The 17613-nt window shown below is 44.2% G+C and overlaps 1 protein-coding gene across 1 annotated transcript in view; it reads right to left on the minus strand.

The window, feature by feature from the left end:
• Positions 1 to 1539: 1539 nt before the first annotated feature.
• CLYBL (citrate lyase beta like) overlaps positions 1540 to 17613 on the minus strand; it is a 130332-nt gene continuing 114258 nt past the window's right edge. Inside the window, exons 8-10 of the mRNA XM_032203248.1 lie at positions 15692 to 15816; positions 2068 to 2167; positions 1540 to 1937 (exon numbers count right to left, since the gene is read on the minus strand). Coding sequence (XP_032059139.1) covers positions 2072 to 2167; positions 15692 to 15816 — 221 coding nt within the window. The 3' untranslated portion in view covers positions 1540 to 1937; positions 2068 to 2071. The remainder of the gene's footprint in view (positions 1938 to 2067; positions 2168 to 15691; positions 15817 to 17613) is intronic.

Raw genomic sequence — 17613 nt, forward strand, 5'->3', positions numbered from 1 at the left:
CTTATAAAGCGCAGGTCGTTAGGACTGTTAAACGAGAGCGGGGTTTTCCACTGCAGGGGGATCTGAGAAATTCAGGGAGAAACCTGAAGGCAAACCCAACGCTGGGAGCCAACGCAGAGGTTTGCAACTCCCGCTCCTCCCGAATGAAGTTGCTGCAGCCGGGGGTTTTTTGGGACCCCCCCCGCCTCCCCGGTGCTGCCCCGCGCCCTGAAAAAGCTCCCATGAAACAATGGAGGCGCAGGATTTTTGGAAATCCGCTCCCCCTCTATAGTCCCCCCACCCCACCCCGGCGGGGTATTAAGGGAATAAAACAATCTCCGCCGCACGGGTCCTATTGAGATTAATGAAAAAATTATGCAAAAAAGGGGGGAAAAAGAAAAAGAAAAAAAAAAAAAAAGAAAAAAAAGAAAACCCAATGCCATATCTCATTTTCCTCTCCCTGCGCCAGGCCTTGCCTCCGTCCTGCCTTGCACCTGATGATTTATTAACGCAATCTGCGGGGATAGCTACAAGCGCGCCCAGCTCCGGCTTGTCCCCCCAGCTCATCGTCTAAGTAATTGTTTCTCATTAGTCCCGATAATGTTTTAATAGCGTTACCCATAATTTAGCCGGCCGGGAATTAATAACGGGGGGTGCCCTGGGCCGCACGGGGGCCGTGGCCATGGGTTCACCAGCTCAGCCCCAGGTGCCAGCACCGGGGGGAGCGCTGCGGCCCCGACGGCACGGAGGGGGTTCTTTATTTTTTTTCCTTCCCCCCCTCCCCTCTTTTTTATTTTCCCCTCCTTCTCCCCTTAATTCAAGCAGAAATAAGCAAAATGTTTAAAAAGTGCTGCTCAAGAGACGGAGGGGAAACATAATAAGCGAGCAGATGGGAGGAATAAGCCGCTGCGACTCCATACGTAAAATGGCCATGGAGGCGGTGAGAAATGAAACTAAAAAACAACTGTTTTCTATTTACAAATTTAAATAAACAGAACAGCCTTCCCCGCGGTGTTTGTCTAAGTGCAGCAGCATTGCTGCTGTGTAGGTCATGAAAAGGTTGGTGCATAGTTTAAAACTTCCCATTCTGTTAATTTCTTAAAGAACAGTCGTTCATAGTCTGAGCACAAAAGCTCATGATTTAATGAGGAACAGAAACAAAATCTCTGATTGTTGGTGTTTCAAACTTCATTGGAGTCCTCTGGCAACCACAAGTTGATCCTCTGCAGCTTCAATACCCTTTAGCCCTCCATATAAGAGTACATGCTGAATAGAGGACAATGCCTGGTTGTTATGTTTATTTACCCTTACTACAAGCTGGGTTAACCTCTTCAAAACAGCTTTACTAAGCCCGTTAACCACACGGCCCACATGACCTGTAGCCGTATCCCTAATGTGATGTAAATCTGACTCGAGACCATATGCACAAGTTCTGCTGCATTGTGCCTCCGAAAACTACAAGTTTATTGCCGGCCAGCCCTGCCCGGGCTCCGCGCTTCCAGGAGGCAGCGGTCTCAATAGCGACCACTCGAAAACCAGAGGAAAGTCAAGAGTCTCTCATTGTTGGGGCAATATTTTTAATGGCTGTTGCACATATACAGAAGGGGGGCGGCGAGAAGCCCGTACAGGGTAATGATTTTCATCGCAATTATTTCAGCTGGTGCATAATTATTCAGGGCTTTGCCCTTTCTGGCGGGACTTCTGCACAGGGACGGGAAGAAGCGAGGGCTGAAGAGGCGACTGACCCGGTTTCCACGTGTTATTTTAACGGAGCTCGCCGCTTATGGTGTGCTGTTATCCTTTCATGAAGTCATAATCCCAAATCTGCAGTAATTATCGTCATGTCGCTCGGTCCGTGATGTAACTTCATCGCAGGCTATGAGTACAGGAGCGAGCGGTGCTTCGAGTCGGGAATACTTTTCATAATTAGCAATTCTGGTGAGCAAATTATGACAGATCTGCAAAACGTAAATGAATTTCTGCTTAAGCGTGATGTATTTAACTTTTTTTTTTTTTTTTCTTCCCCCCAAGTATTATAGTCATCTTTTAAAACAGCTACTGTGGCCCCATGGGGAGAGCTTCATTTACCAGATCATTTTTTCTTGATGGCTGTGGCAAGCGTAACAATGTTCTGTGCCTGCTTCAGTAATGGCATGTCTATCATGCTCCCGTGGAAAGTAAACGCTCCCTGGAAAAGAGAGAATATAAACTTCCTGGAGGGACCTTTGGAAATCATAGCTTGTCTTTTTCTTAAAAAACACATCCGCTAGGCCAGATGCTGAGATCCCCCAGGCAGCTGGAACAAGTTTTAGGAGAGAAACTAAACACGGCGAGGCAAACGCATTTAAAAAGAAATGCGGTGGGAGCCCAGTGCTCTAAAGATGAGGCAGAAAAAAGGGGAGAGAGAGAAGTGAAAGCAGGGGGTGCTTCAGCCCACACAGCCTCTCCAGACTCCAGCATCACCTCGTGAGCTGGGCTGCGCGCAGGGTGCCAAGGGGGGAAGGCACAAAATGCCCTGTGGATGGAGGGCACAGCCACATAATGAAGGGGAGAACCATCATCTTCCTCAGTAAAACAGACACAGGGCTCTGGAGGGAGGTGTGTGGGGGATTTCTGCATTTAGGGTGTGCAGAGATGGTGCTGCCGCACCTCCCCTTTATGTCTCCCCTGCCTGTGCCCAGAGCAAGGGGCTGGGATGAAATCTGGGAAAAAAAAAAAAACAAAAACAAACAACCAGTAACTGCAGTAATATCACAATGAGTGCTATAATACTGCCCACATCTCCTCTGGAAACAACAGAAGGCCCACCTGAATGCTGCATGTAGGGAATTTCCCCGAACAGACCCCAAACTAGCCCGTACACCTCAGCAGCAGTGATCAGACAGCCAGAGCAGATCTGAGCTTCACTTCGTATTTCCAGGGACTTTGTATCAGTACCGTGCTGACAACTTCAACATAATTAACTATAAATTGCAGTTAAACAGAAGAACACGTATTAAGTAGGGCCAAACCTGAGTTGTTACCTTGGATGCTTTAATCTACGCTTGTGTTGAAGAGACAGGACCTTGAGGGTAAAACACTGTGCATCAGGATAAGCTGAAGTTCAGTGGGGAAAAAAAAATCTTATTTGTAATGCTGACAGTGCTTTGACACATTCTTGGAAAAACAAACCCAAAGTTATGATTCTGAAGAATTTAGGACTGAGGGCCCATCTCCAGCGTTGCATCCCTGTGATGTGCACAGGGTGTGCAGCTCTTGGTTTGCTGCTGCTGCCGACACGGGACCCCTGGCCGGTCCTAGATTTGACAGCGAGTGAGGCGAGGCAAGGAGAGGGAAGAAAGACAGCGGCGGGTGTGCATGTGCATGCCCAGGAAGAGCAATGCAGAGTGGAGTGAGCGGCTTATTGTTGTCTATTTTTCTTGGAAGGATTGATAATAATTAAATAGAGGAATCTAATAAGCAAAGTGAAAGTATTGCCCATTTACAGAAACGTTTATGAAATGCGTTGCTCCAGTGGCATATTTAGTTTGACTGAAGCAGTATTAATTAAATACTAAATCACATTGCAGAACAACTAAAACAAAAATCCATCTTACACAGTAATCTAATACAAATCAGTATCATTGCATGTAAAGCCAGGCTGTATTAAACCCATTAACAAACTAAGAGTTAAAACTCTCATTTTATTCTACATAGGATTTCATACTTCAGCTTGCAGTATTTTAGGGGGGGTTAGAGAATAATGAGACTGACAGACAGTCGGTCGTAGATGTTTCAAATTGAATTTCTTGTTTACAGAGCAACCATTCAAACCTACATTAATATCAACAACAATATTAATATTAATAACAATAATAGTTATATTAATAGTAATAATAATAATGAAAATAATCCGCGTCATGCCTTTTCAACACAGGCAACACCTCAGCCATTTTCACTTACATTTTTAAACATTTGCAAAAAATGCAGCCTCACATTTTTCCATTTATCAACTCTTGTGAAAACAAATGAGGATCTAAATAAATATTTTATGACATTATTCTCCAGAATAACCCGGGTCTGTGCCATGGTCTAAAACTACTAGTTGGTGCAAGATATATTTTTTCACTGCAAGAAAAATGCACTTTAATTGTGCCTATTTTTCTATGAGCATTCAGTCACATAATACATGTTTAAGAGCAAAATTCACACGTGGGGTGATGGTGACAAGAGAAGATATGCTAAGGTCTGGAAGCGTCCTTCCTAGCCTTGTGAAATGGCAGAGTTAGGAGCACAGCTGTCCGAAGTAGTGTTGCAAACAGTCTGCAGGAAGAGATGGGCACGTAGCAGTGGCACTCCTGATGGCTGGAGGACTGAACCATGCTCTGGAGGTCCTGTACATCCCCCTGCCTGCATACAGGATGCCCTGAAGCTAGGCTAGGCACCTTTGCAGGTGCCCAAGTTGAGCAAGATGAATCTAGGTCAGAGTTTTTTTTTTTTTTTTTTTTTTTTTTTAAGGCAGAAATTAATTAAACAACATGCCTGTCCCCTGCTCATTACAATAACCTGTTTAGAAAGGAAAACGAGATAGCAGTGTGTGGACACGTGAACACCGAACCGCTTCAGATGCACAGTGCGGTCTCTTGTCAGCGTGCAGCTGCAGTTTCAGTTTGTTACCAATCTGAATTCGCAAAGGAAAAAAAAAATGTTTATTTTCTAACAGCAATGAGCAGCACAAAGAAGTTGGCTTCTCTGCCTGTTCACTCCGAGGCTTAATTTCTCCCTGCTAATTTACAGTGTTGAGCTGAAGTCCAGAAAAAGAAACCAATTTTAATGCCATTGAATATACCCTATTCACTGCCTCTCTTTCCACCCACAGGTTTCAACAGATAGGAAATACCAGTAATTACAGCTTTGTCCCCATGCTCTCTTTTCCAGCTCTGGTAGATGAAATTTGCCCGTAACATTCTTTTGATTTTCACCCACACTAATATAAAGAAAACGAGACTTTCTATAAACACCATTTACTTTGATAGTGCCAATCTGGGGATCGATTTAGTCATAGATCTAAATTTTCTTTTTGGCTAATTTTCTCAATGGCATCACGCTTCCAGCCGGCACCTGGACTTCCACTGGTTAAACTCTTTGTTGCACCAGGCGAGGAGCTGGCGGTGTGAAATGCAGGTGCAGGGTGCAGGACCAGGCTTCATATTGGTGTTTGCATGGCCTCAGCACCATCGCTGTGCGCATCCATCAGGGAGGGCAATTGGGAAAAAGCAAGGAAGGCAAAAGCGGGCAGTTCTGGGAGTCCTTCCCAGGTGAGGAGGGTCTCACAGCTATACCCCTGTGGACAGCCCCGGGGATGGTGCCCAGAAATACGATGTAGTAAAGCCCATTCACTCCTCTTCTCCCTGCCTGCTCATCCAAGAGGCCTGTTGGGGCCTCAGAGGCCTCCAAGGCCTCACTGCTCCGCCTCCATCTTTTGATGTGGCCGGTGCCATGTCACTTGCTGCATCCCATGGGGTCTGCACTCTATCTGAATGCAATACGTTCGCCGTAGCATCCAGCCCTCTGTTATTTCAGTAGTAACACTCTTAAAACCATTACAGCTATTTCTGCAAGGTGTTGGCAATGATAGCCTTGGAAAAAAAGTGGGCATGGTCAGCCCCCAGAGCCACAATAATCCAGCCCACAGATGGTAATGCAGGGTTGACAGACAACAGTCACGTTCACAGGCATGAGTTTATGAAAAGCTTATGGTGTAGGCTTATGAAAAGGGGTTAAGTTATGCATTAGGAACTAAATAATGAGATAAGTTTCCAGGTGACTGTGGAGAGGCTGAAGAGATTTTGAACCAAACCTTGCAACACATGGGTTTGGCAGAGCTTGTGCTTGCACCTGAAGAACCTCCTTTTAGGTTATTGTAGCCACTACCAAAACCAACTCAGGTCTAACAAAGCTCAGTGTATGACCGGGGAGCTCTTTACTGACAACTTAGAAGACAACACTGGCCATGCATTGCCATGAATCATGGACACAGCTCTTGAATGTGTCACATCTATACATAATTTCTAGAGATTTCCCTCACCTATTGGAAACAAGCATCATGTAGCAGAAAGAATTTCAGCATTGATTTGTTAAATGCCATGGCCCAGGGATGAACACATCACATCAATGCAGTGGTTCCTGAAACACAAAGACCTTCTTTTTGTGCTTGTATATGTGTGTGTAAAGGCATCCAGGGACTTCTGCCCTGTGAAACTTTTTGGGGTAGTTAAGAGCTTGATATATCTATACTGCCATCTTGTAAAAGTAGCATAAAGTTTATGGCAAGAAGCATTTTCTCTTCCTAGGAAATAAATGGCCAGAATTCAGAGTTAGTCATTTCTATATCTGCTAGGGATCAACACATCCAAGGGGGACCAGGAAAGGGGAAGAAACTACAGAGCCAACTCTCTTGCTAGCATTTATCATGCATGGAAGAATTGTGCTAACTTTGTGTGGACAGGATCTCCAGTGAGAAATCCTTTCATGTTTTTTTCAGGCCAGGGAAAGTAAAGTCTCATACTTCTTCACCTCTCCTGAAACCTTTTCATCTAATATGCAACGTTACGTGGCTCATGTTGTTTTGCTCCCTCCACCTTTTGCTTCCTTGGGTACCACCGGGTAAACTAGAGAAGCAAGCTGGCTAAAACTATCAGGGTACACAGCACTTCAGGGACCGCACAGCTATTTGGCACACTTGTCTCTGAGCAGTGGCTTGGATGAAAGACAATGAGTTAATTAAAGTGAAATAATAATTGTTCTGGGACATGTGGGACAGCGATCAGACAAGCAAGTCCCCCTTGGATGACAAGATGGAAGAATTAGAGGTACTCCCACACCTGGGAATGCTTGTGGTGTTTTCCTCAGCATTTGTTCTTTCTGTGCCTCTATGCACGTCCATCTGGATGGCTGTGATGAGCTCTCTGTGAGGGCCACTGCAGACCCTCAGTTCTTACACCACTGGAAAATATTAATAACTTGCATCAGAGCCGAATGTTGGGATCAGCTTTCCTAAGGGGTAGCAAGCACAGAAATTTCAAAGGACCAAAGAAGTCCTAAAAGCTCCAGAAAGTCCACTGGCTTCCTGTTCGGTTACAGATGTGACTCCAAACGTGAGCGCTGGTTGTGAGGACTCTGTGCTCCGTTTTGTGAACCACTTGCATTGCTATTAATTACCTTGACCTTTGCTAATGAACCTTTGATTTGATGGACTGTTCTATCAGATCCCATTGTACATGTAGGTAAAGCTTTGGTATGGAGGGAACTCTGGTACTCTGGCCTGTGGAATAAAAAGGAGAAGAAAGACAAGGCCACGTTCCATTAAATTGTACTACTGACAAGAAAGCACCAGCTGCTGAATTTTGAATTAATTGTAGGTCTAAGATGGGATTTTGAATGCCTGTGGAATTGCCAGCAGATCTCTGCATCTAGTTAGGTGACTTGCTCAGAAGACGAGCAGACCCTTGAGTGAGGGGAGGTCCTCACCCTACCTGAATGCTTCCTGAGATGATGTGCACCTAGGGCCTAGCAGAGGTGGGCGAAGGGGGACCAGGGAGCTCTGGTAACACCGGCCAGAGATTGTGTGTGAACACAGCCATTGTCCAAACAAATAATTGTGGAAGTCCCCTTCCCACCCCTGTGACCTGTGGGAGCACTTTCGGGCAGATGTCAGGCTCAGTGGAAAAGAGCAGAAAAGGCAATGCCAGGTGGCCAAACCTTGTGTGCCTCTGGCAAGGGGAGATGGAGAACTCGTACAGACAAACATCCTGAAGTCCACAGATGCAAGAAACATCTCTGAACCACAGTTATCTGACAAAGATTTGCTCTTTTCGTTGTAATTCAGTGGATCTTCCACTTATAAATCCCCAAAATCTAGCTATGTCTTTTTGGAGACCACAAAAATAAGTGGAATAAGCCCACTAAAATTTACCCAGCTCTGAGGCCATTATCTCTAATCCTGCGCAACGTTAAACTGTCCTAAGGAAATGAGAGTGTTGTGTTCTGGAAGAATGGCAGATTTGCTCTTCTGAGGAGGGAAGGAAGCAGGTGGATGGCAAAAGGTCCTCCTAAAAAGCATGGCATTCAGGAAGATAATTCCCCCAGGGATTAAATGAAAACACACATTCTTTAAGCGCCCCCCTGCAGAGGAAATGTGGAAATCTCTGCTTTGGGGCTTAAAAAGAAGGCTTGGGTTTGCTTACAGGTATATGAACAAAAGAAAAGGGAGCCCAGCTCGCAGCAAGTGGAGCTGGGTCTGTGCCTGGGGGAGGAGTGATTAGCCTAACCACAAAGGAATGACTTTCCCTTGAAACAGAAGGTTGAGACCATATTTTTGGGGAAGTCAGGAGTAGGAAATAAGCTAACAGCTGTGATGGTGCTGAATGCAGGTTTAATTAATTTTTTTTTTTCTTCCGCAAGTTGTAGCCAAAGAGCCATCAGAGAGAGCTGGGTCATAATTCCACTTTTTTTTTTTTTTTTTTTTGGTGAGCTTCCAAAGGTTAGTGAGCTGCTAGGAGATGTTCAGTGATATCTGGGTCAACTGAGAATGCTTTTTAGGCTATAGCAAGATAATGTCTCCCACTCCTCTCTGCTCTCTGCTGTCCTGCCTCCAAATCAGATCATCTCGCACCTTTTTGCCTTCTCCTAGCATTTTTGCAGTAGGTAGGAAATGACAAAATAACTAGTGAAGTCACACAGGACAAACTGAAGACTCCACACACAGCAAGCTATATAAACAGAGCTGTTCTGGTTATGTATTTCCATATCCTCTCCTTTGCTCTCTTTGATGCTCACCACTTTTCTGCCGCAACATTTTGTGAGGAAATGCACTTAGAAATAAAATATTTGGGAAAAATAAATGATCCCTGGAAAGGTTTGTCAAAAATTTCTTTTTGGCAAGAGGAAATGCTCAGGGAGTCTCTGTGACCTATTGAAGCAAGGGGTGGATGGGGAGGGAATTCTGCAATGTATGTATGTACACCAGCAAGTTTCTGCAGCCACCTTGTTGATGTGAACAAAACTTTAAATATCACCACCTTTTGTTTCTTCTCACCTGTGCAAACTTCCACCAGAGTGGAAGCAGTTCGCTGGTTCAGAGGATGTGTTGCTTTGTAATGCCAGACACAGGAGGCAGGCTGTTTGTGTGAGATAGGATTCTGCCTCTTGGAGAGGATGAAAGGACACAAAGGGTCGAGAAAAAAAGAGCAACAGCAAGATGAAATAGAGATTAATTTTTACCTCAAATAAACCCCTAGCAGCAGTACAAGAACTCTGACAGAAAAGTCCTCTCTAGAGCTCAACAGGTAGGCAGGACTTTGTGATCCCTCCAGTCCACCGTGGGGCAGGAGAGATGAAGAACAGGGACCTACAAGGTCCTTTACTTCAGTCTTGAATTGTGTAATCTCCTCTGCCTGACATTATCATTCCCAGCCCACAGACAAGGGTCTGCCTTGCCCTCTCTGTTTCCCCTTGTGTGAGCCAGGCAAGCTGTTTTTCCATTTTATGGCTCGCTCCAAACTGCCTGCACTGCTGAGGATGGCCATTTAGGCCAGGATGGGCCAGAGGATCCTGCTCTGTCCAGCCACAGAAACTACTACAAGGTCTCCACCTTGCACTGAGCAAACAGCCTGTTTAAGATCCCTGAACGAATGGCTGACACAAGGGTCATGTTTTCGCTAGGTTCCCTCTCGCTGTGGTTGTTGCCTTCCTGTGTGCTCCTGTAGAGTAGGAAAGAATAAAATTAAAGAAACAGAAGAGAGTCCTAGGAATATTCGTGCTTGGTTTCCATCCTCCACCTCTGAAATGGATAGGGAATGGAAGAAGCCTAGAGAGCACACTGATGGAGATGCTGCTGCCAAGGAAAGCTTTATTTTATAGCACAAAAACAGCTTGCTGGACACACATCATATCCAGACAGTGAGCAACATGGTTATTACACAGAAAAATGAAAAGTAACTAATATTAAGACTTCAGTATCCTCAGATGCCCTTAATTAAGTCATTTAAAATTAACTTGTGGCTTACAGTCATTGAAGCAATTTGTTAAATACAGCCTAGAAAATCTAATCTGGAGCTAGGTGCCTACAGGACACATGAAAAGCATTTGATCCTGAAGGGGAAGGTGGCCATAAAATACAACGCAGGCAAGAAAAGTAATAACAGCGAAGCTCATCCTGTCAACAGGAACGGAATCACCATTATTTTTGTATTCTGTATTTTTTCTAATTTCAGGTTCATTTGCTGAATAGGGTTGAACAGCCATCCCTCACTGCGATTCTCTATTTCAATTGCCTGAGCTCTTGCAGAAGGCTGCTCCAGCCCCGTGAGAGCGGCAGCCAGCACAGAGAGGAGTGGCAAGGCAGTGAGACTGCTGCTGCTGAAATTAACCGAAACAACATTTTGGCTGCTCAGGCCTCTGAATTCCCTCAGTAAGCCTCAGAAAGTGCCATCTGGTCTGAACATGACACCCTGTGTCAGGCCCTGCTTTGGAAACTGAGAGGGGCGGCCTGTGGGCACTTGCTTCACCTCATAAGCACGGCCGGGGAGGATGCCTCGTGGCCTCTGTGCTCTGCTTAGTGTTCAGCAGATTTTGGCACTGTGACAAGCTTTTGGCACCGTGATTCTCAGCAGGGTCCTGGATGGACAGGGATGGAGGTGCACAGCCACCGTCCTCCTGTGCCCGGCTGACAGGGAAGCGACGTGGCCGAGAGCATTGCGGCCCCTCTGCCCCTGTGTGCTGAGCACAGGTCTCTGACGGGTGGAGGAAAGCAGATTTAAGATCCACCGAAGGCAAGGAAGTGTTTTGCATGAGTTTCTGCCCTGCTTAGGAGCTTTTGTGGCCCTGCACAGTTAAAAGCTGTCTCCCGCTCACCCCACCTGGCACAACTCCCTCAGGACTGATCGCGCCAGCGTAGGAACCGATAGAGCACAAGCAATTAGCTAATATGACCCCTTCTGCTCTGTGGGAAGGGCTCAAAACTTGCCCCCAGATGGGTCCTTCTGAGAGAGAAGCCTTCAGCTGTGACACGAAGCACACATCTTTTTCAAATAATAATGTTGTACAGAGAAACTTTAAGCATTAATACGGGCTCTATCACTGTTTATTTATCGATTTCTCTCTGCACTTAGGAAAGGTGGCAATATCATACAAATCACCAAATCCCCCCGTGCTGCCTGCTTTATGCGGCCGACAGCAAACCTGGAGCCAGGGACATCCATCCCCGTGCCACCAGCATTTCCCCAGCCGGGATCCCGGCCTCCCCACCTCCAGCCTGCCCTGGCTGAGGGGAGCAGGGCTGGATCCACGCAGAGCCCAAAAAACACAGTGAGTTGTGTATTGAGGCGACACACCACAACGTGCCACTGGTCCCCATGGGTTTCTGGGGTCCCTGACTGCCCTGCTGGCAAGAGGGGGATGCTGTGGGGAGACAGAGACCTCCCCGGGCCCTGGTGGGAGCTGGATGCGGCCCAAGCGCGAGGGCGCATCGTCTCCAAGATACAGTGGCTTGGGGTAGCTTGTCCCAGACAAAGAGCATTATAAGGGAGCCACTGCTGGAAATTTCCATTCCTTTGTTGGGTGGATGCTGTGTAAATAAATGCATTCCTAAGATTTTTCATAATCCCGGAAAGGTCTGTAAAAGAAGCTCTGCAGCCTGTCAAATCGCTAGTGTTCATATATATTATTCCTCAGCCGCCGAGCACACGATATACAATGGCAGAGAACATAATACAAGAAACGTATGCCAAAGGCTTTCTTAGAAGAAGTCTGTGCATTCGCATACGGCGCGTTCAGATATTTCTCCTGCTTTACTCGTTGGGATCTAAAATACTCAACCCATAATATGGCTTGTGTTTGTGAATTACCGACCTTAACTCTAAATAATCCTTACCTGACAGGCAACTTTGGTGGCAGCGTTTAGCTCCCTATTCCCTGGTCTGATGTGCAGGTGCTTTGAAAGCATTTATAAATTAGTACATGGTGTAAATGTGTAAGCAACCTTTTACTTGACACTTCTGTTCTTCCTTCTGTCCGAATCTTATTTTAAAAAGGGATGATTCAGGAAGATCTGGTTACAGTAATGATACTGTGCCTGATGTATTTACAAATCAAATGGCTCAAGAATGCACTTCTAAAGTCCCACTTACTTGTCATATGCAAACAGATAGAGCAGGTATATTAATGTATCTGGTGTATTGGTACTGTAAACACGGGGACTACGTACACAGTAAAGAGCAGCACTTTCACTGATAGAAGCAAGATCTTTTTCTTGAAATAAGCCAGCAGCTTCTCCCACTAACTCTGCCCCCTTGGACTCAGTTAATATGGATTTATAAACTCAATTCTCATTTAATGCATCTCAAATACTTCAGAAATTTAGTCTTTTAGTCTACCAAAACAATGTTTATTACCTTTCTTCTGCATTTTTGAACACACTCTGACATTTATGTTATACTTACATTTTCCCAACAACTACCCCTGCTTTCTTTACGATAAAGTTTTTAGTCTTGGAAATCACATCCCCTAATAACACAATTTTACCAGAACAATACTGAAATAATACAGAAATAATACTTTTCATTTTCAGATCTCAAAGTTCCAGACAAAAAAAAAAGAACATTTAATAAGTAATTTTATAAAACACAAAATGTACTTTCTCAACTTTTGTCTTTTATTTGTCCAAAATACATCAGTACCATTCCCTTCCTGTATATGCTATTTTTCAGTTACAAAAAAAAAATCCAAACAAAAAAAAAATCCAAACAAAACAGTCTAGAAGCCAAACCAAAACAACCCCCCAGATAGGACTTTCTCTGTAATGTAAGCCCAAGTAATTTTGGCCAGCAAAGTCCCTAATTCCCTTCTGTTTGGACACTGTCACAGCATCTCCAATTCTGTCATGCTCATCTGAGAGGCAATTTTTTACTAACTTCAGTACTCACATTTGGGGGCTGCTCTGCCAAAGCATTTCAGCTTCCAGGATGAAGGAGCCTGCTTCAGCCTTCTCTCAAAGAAAGATTATTATGGTAATTGTCTCTCTCAAACTGGAACAGATTATAAAAGCTTATTACTACTGTACTTTAATATAAAATACTGTCGACCAAGGGCAACAAACTTTTAAACCAATTAACAGCAAACTGTAATCCCAGAGACTGAAGACCAGTAACGTATCCACCATGCAAACAGCCACACAAACCCCTCACATTTATTTTTTCCAGGCTTTCAACTTTGATTAATAACATGGCAGAAGCATGCAAGCCTCGACCATATTAACCGCAGCTACATTTTCAGTCTCAATGACACGAACATTTTAATAAAATAAAAGGAAAAGGAAAACAGAAGAGGTGTTTCATTAGGACATGAGGATTACTAAAACCACTGCGTGGAGTATTTGTCAGGAGGTGGCATGGGAAGAGTTATTACTTACATTTTAGCATGTCTCTAGGATGCAGAGCCAGAGGCTCCCTCAGTGAGATGTGTTTGCTTTGGAAAAATATTAAGTAATCAGGCTGCCCAAGCTCTTCTTACTGACACATTTATAATACCAAAATGCAAGCCCAGCTAAGAAGTTTGCAGGGAACACCGCAAGGAAAACTATTTTTCCAAATTTATTATGAAGCCCAGCAATACTGAAGCAATGCAATATCCAGAAGTTCACAGAGTAGCCTGCCAGTCTTTTTTTCCTGACAGATGACTACATGTAAAAATATACGAAGCATTTAACCTGGTTGGTTAACAAAATGCTCCAAGCCACTAACCCCCACAAATCTGTATTTGTGCCCGATTGTAGAGGCTTACAGCCTATTTAAAAAGAGCTTATTAAAAAATAAAAAATAAATAAATGGGTGATATAATCAAGAATTATGTTAATAAGATGACAGCTTCAAAATAAATCTAAATAGTACAGAACGCTTAAATTTTAAACATCTGTGGCTTCAATACTGTGTGATACCGGGACTTGTTCAAACGACGGGGGTATTCCTTAGATGAGACTCTGGCATTAAATTCACAGTTCAGTGAGAAGTATTTAACAAATCATTGTGAAGTTGAATATTAAAGTTGAATTAAAAGTATTTTACGGGCAATAAAAAGCAGCAATATTTGGCTGCGTATGTCACTTGGCTTTTTTCATTCCGCATCTACCTGCCTACACACTTGCTCTTGCAGTGCCTTTATAAGGATGCCTTTTGTAACAGCTTCAAGCTTTGTAAAGCAGAATAATGTACAAAACTGGTTATAGGTTTTCTATTTCCAAATAACCAACAGGAAGACCTTTCGGAATTGAGATACAGAACAAAGAGATACCGGCATATAACATAATAACAGTGACCCTGAAATAACTGCTCAGGACGGCACCCAAATACGATAGTAATGGGTGTATTAGAAACACCTCGGTACCACAGACGGGCTCGCACAGAGAAGGGCAGACCCACAGCAAACACCTTGCCACACTTTTATCCTGAGATGAAAGCAACATTTCTGCTTTGACCATTTTAAGAATTTGTAGCACACAACATCTGGGGCAGCCGAGAAGCAGGGGAAGGGGGACAGGGCACGCTCCAGCCCACTGCTACCCACCAGCAAGCAAAGAAACGCGCAGAAGACCTTTAAGCAACACCGGAGAAAGCGAGAACCTATGCACAGCTTTCTGCATGAGCTTCGTTACCAAAGATAATTTTTCCCACTTGAATCACGGGCACGCACGTGTAAACCATTTCTGCTCGCCCGCGCTACCTGTTCTGACATCGGGACTTTGCTTTTTGGCTCTCCCGGGTTTGGCTGTCACTAAGACAAACATATTTCGCCGCAACTTTTTTTCGTTCAAAAAGAGGCAAACTGGATTACAGCAAATAACCTTTAAGATAATTAACTGACAATGCCGCAACTAGCATAAAATCTTCCTTCAGGCGACCCCTAATTTAAGTATTACTGGCACAAAGTGGAGACAGATTGTGCATCACCACCGCAATATTTACATAGCAGAAACCCACAGAGCAGGAAACGTGAGACTCAATGATGCACTAAATTAGGAACAATCATATTCTAGTGTTAATTTGCTTTCCACTCCATCCAAATTTCAGGTCCAGCAATTGGTACAAATGCACATAAAACATTCCCATTTTTAATGATTAAAACCTCCACAATCTGCAAGCAGTTCTGCTCAGAAGTAAATCCACTCGCTGCTGGGGACGTTTGCAGGATCAACCCCCCAAAAGTGAAGCAGTTTTACCAACGCAGAGATTTTCTGACAACCACGTCTTCCTCATCTGTTTATCCCTTTTCCATAAATGATGTCTGCACAAGCAGTTTGAGTCTTCTGCCAGGCTACCTGCCTTTTGCTTGCAAGTACTGTCCTTTGACTGTCAGACCGTGATTCTGCGACACATCTGAAGTAGTTTTAGCTCCCTGATGCTGTAGATATAAGCATGTACTCAAAAGGCTCTGTACTAAAAGAATTAGAGTTAAAACGTGGGGAAAAAAGGACAGCCAGGCTATTTGTAAACACGCCGGAAAGTGTCACATTTATAATAAATATGCACTCTGTAGTCTAGATCCGGATCCAGATTTCACGAACATGACTCGAACGCAGCACGCTTTGTAAGATAAATGCAAACAGCCATCACCGATCTCTCTAAATTATAGATATTATTCAAATTTGATTTCCACGACATTATATTAACAAAATATTTACCTTTCCTAATCGCTGATGCTCTTCAAAAGCAGAAATCAGTTCCTGCGCCCACTTTACTTTTTCAGGGCTGGGAGAGAACTGTTCCTGGACAACAGCAATTTGGTTAGGGTGAATCACCTGCTTACCTACAAAGAAGATTAATAACATCAGAATCATGCATCGACAAACAGATGTTCAAACAAAATGTTCCAACCACTTGAGGCTCTCCTATGCCTCACAGACTTTCTGCTACTTAACTAATTATTTCACTCCTTTTCTTTTATTATTTCACTGGACAACACGCAGATAGCCCTTTGCCAGATTTTTTAAGAAGAAAAATATCTTGAGCAATACTTGCATTCGCTAGCGTTTAAAGGAACCCAGAACTCTTTCTCCTTCCTCCCTATTTCAGTCCATGCATCTTCCATCGCTCGTCTCAGGTGGAATTGTTTGTCCGGGGCAGTCGGTAATGTCTGAGTATAACGCACCTCTGAATTTTAGCTACAGAAATAGCAGCTCCAGCCAATCGTAAATAAGTTGCGTTAAAATATGTTTGGAAAATGAGATTTGCAGAACTGAAAAGTTACCAGTCACATCAGGATCGTCCTTAGCATTGGCTTAGCATCATGAAATCCCCAACACTGCTCACATTTTTGTTGTTGCAGCAGTTTGCAGGTGCAAGTAGGTCGGGATATTTGTTTAGTCACCGATATATTAAACAACTGCCAGAGGGGCCCTGAAGTGTTACGAAGCACTTTTTTTTTTTTTTAATCCTTTCTCGTATGAACACACATTAAGAAAATAAAAATAGGTGTTGCCTTTTTTACTAGAGATTTTCAAATGTGAATAGACAGCCACATAATCCGTTCTAATCTGTTATTGTACTTAGCTACATTAAAACAAATACATATCTAATTTGTTTGACAGTTTTAAAAGTGTGGCACTTGACATTATTAGTCCATTGCTAAGGGAATTTCACAGACGGCGTGATTGCTGCACAATTACCCGCGCCGTGCCGTAAGAGTGTTTTAATAAAGCGAGGCTGCCGTAACTCCCAGCTCCTCAAAACCTCGCCGCCACATGAATTAATCCCCTCTACGCCACACAGCAGAACTAGTCCCACCGACGAGCCTGATCCCGTGAACCTCTCGTGCCTCTGAGCCCCACATCACCGGCCGCAGCGGTCCCACGGAGCCCGGGCACCACGGGCATGGGCGAGGGGCTGGCAGCTGTCCCTGCTCCTCCGCTGGCCCTAGCCTGGTGCCCAGGGACCCCAGGGGACCCAGGGGACCTTGCGTGGGCATGTAGTGGGTGATGGGCACTCGTGGGGTGACCCAGGGTGCCCACAAGTGCCCATGGGGTGCAGCAGAGCCCGGCGAGGCTTCCTGCATGGTACAGGAGGGTTTGGGATTGTACTTGTTGGGAGTAAGCTAGAAACAGGCACACTGCTACGTGTAATAGGTCTCACGCCTCGCCACACATTTGTGCCTATTTTAAACGACAGAGTGACTGGGGGAAAAAAAAATCGGTCACTGGGATTACTTTTATCGGACTGCACCAGCTCTCGGAGATAAATGTGCATTACAACGGAGTTTGTGAGCGCGGGAGCATGATCCGCTTGGTTTTGGTAAACGAATAGTAACGTTTAATGCTGCTGCATTTCTTTAAAAAAGCCCCAGACAGTTCCATTTTTTTTTTTTAGTTCCCATTAAGCAATTGTTCGTTTATGATCTTCAGGGCACCCAGAAATTCTGCCTGAAATTTCAATGCGGAAACTACTTTAAAATAGTTTTAAAACAGCAAAAAACTTAAAACTCCATAAGATCTGTAGTTTTTGAAAGCAATTACATTCAGACAAATTCCCTTAACTAATATGTTTTACATTAATTCCAATCAAAGCTATTTTAGTCAATTTTATTAAATGTCATCATTAACAAGCTTAT

Source organism: Aythya fuligula, chromosome 1 (genome assembly GCF_009819795.1).
Source record: "Aythya fuligula isolate bAytFul2 chromosome 1, bAytFul2.pri, whole genome shotgun sequence".
NCBI lineage: Eukaryota > Metazoa > Chordata > Aves > Anseriformes > Anatidae > Aythya > Aythya fuligula.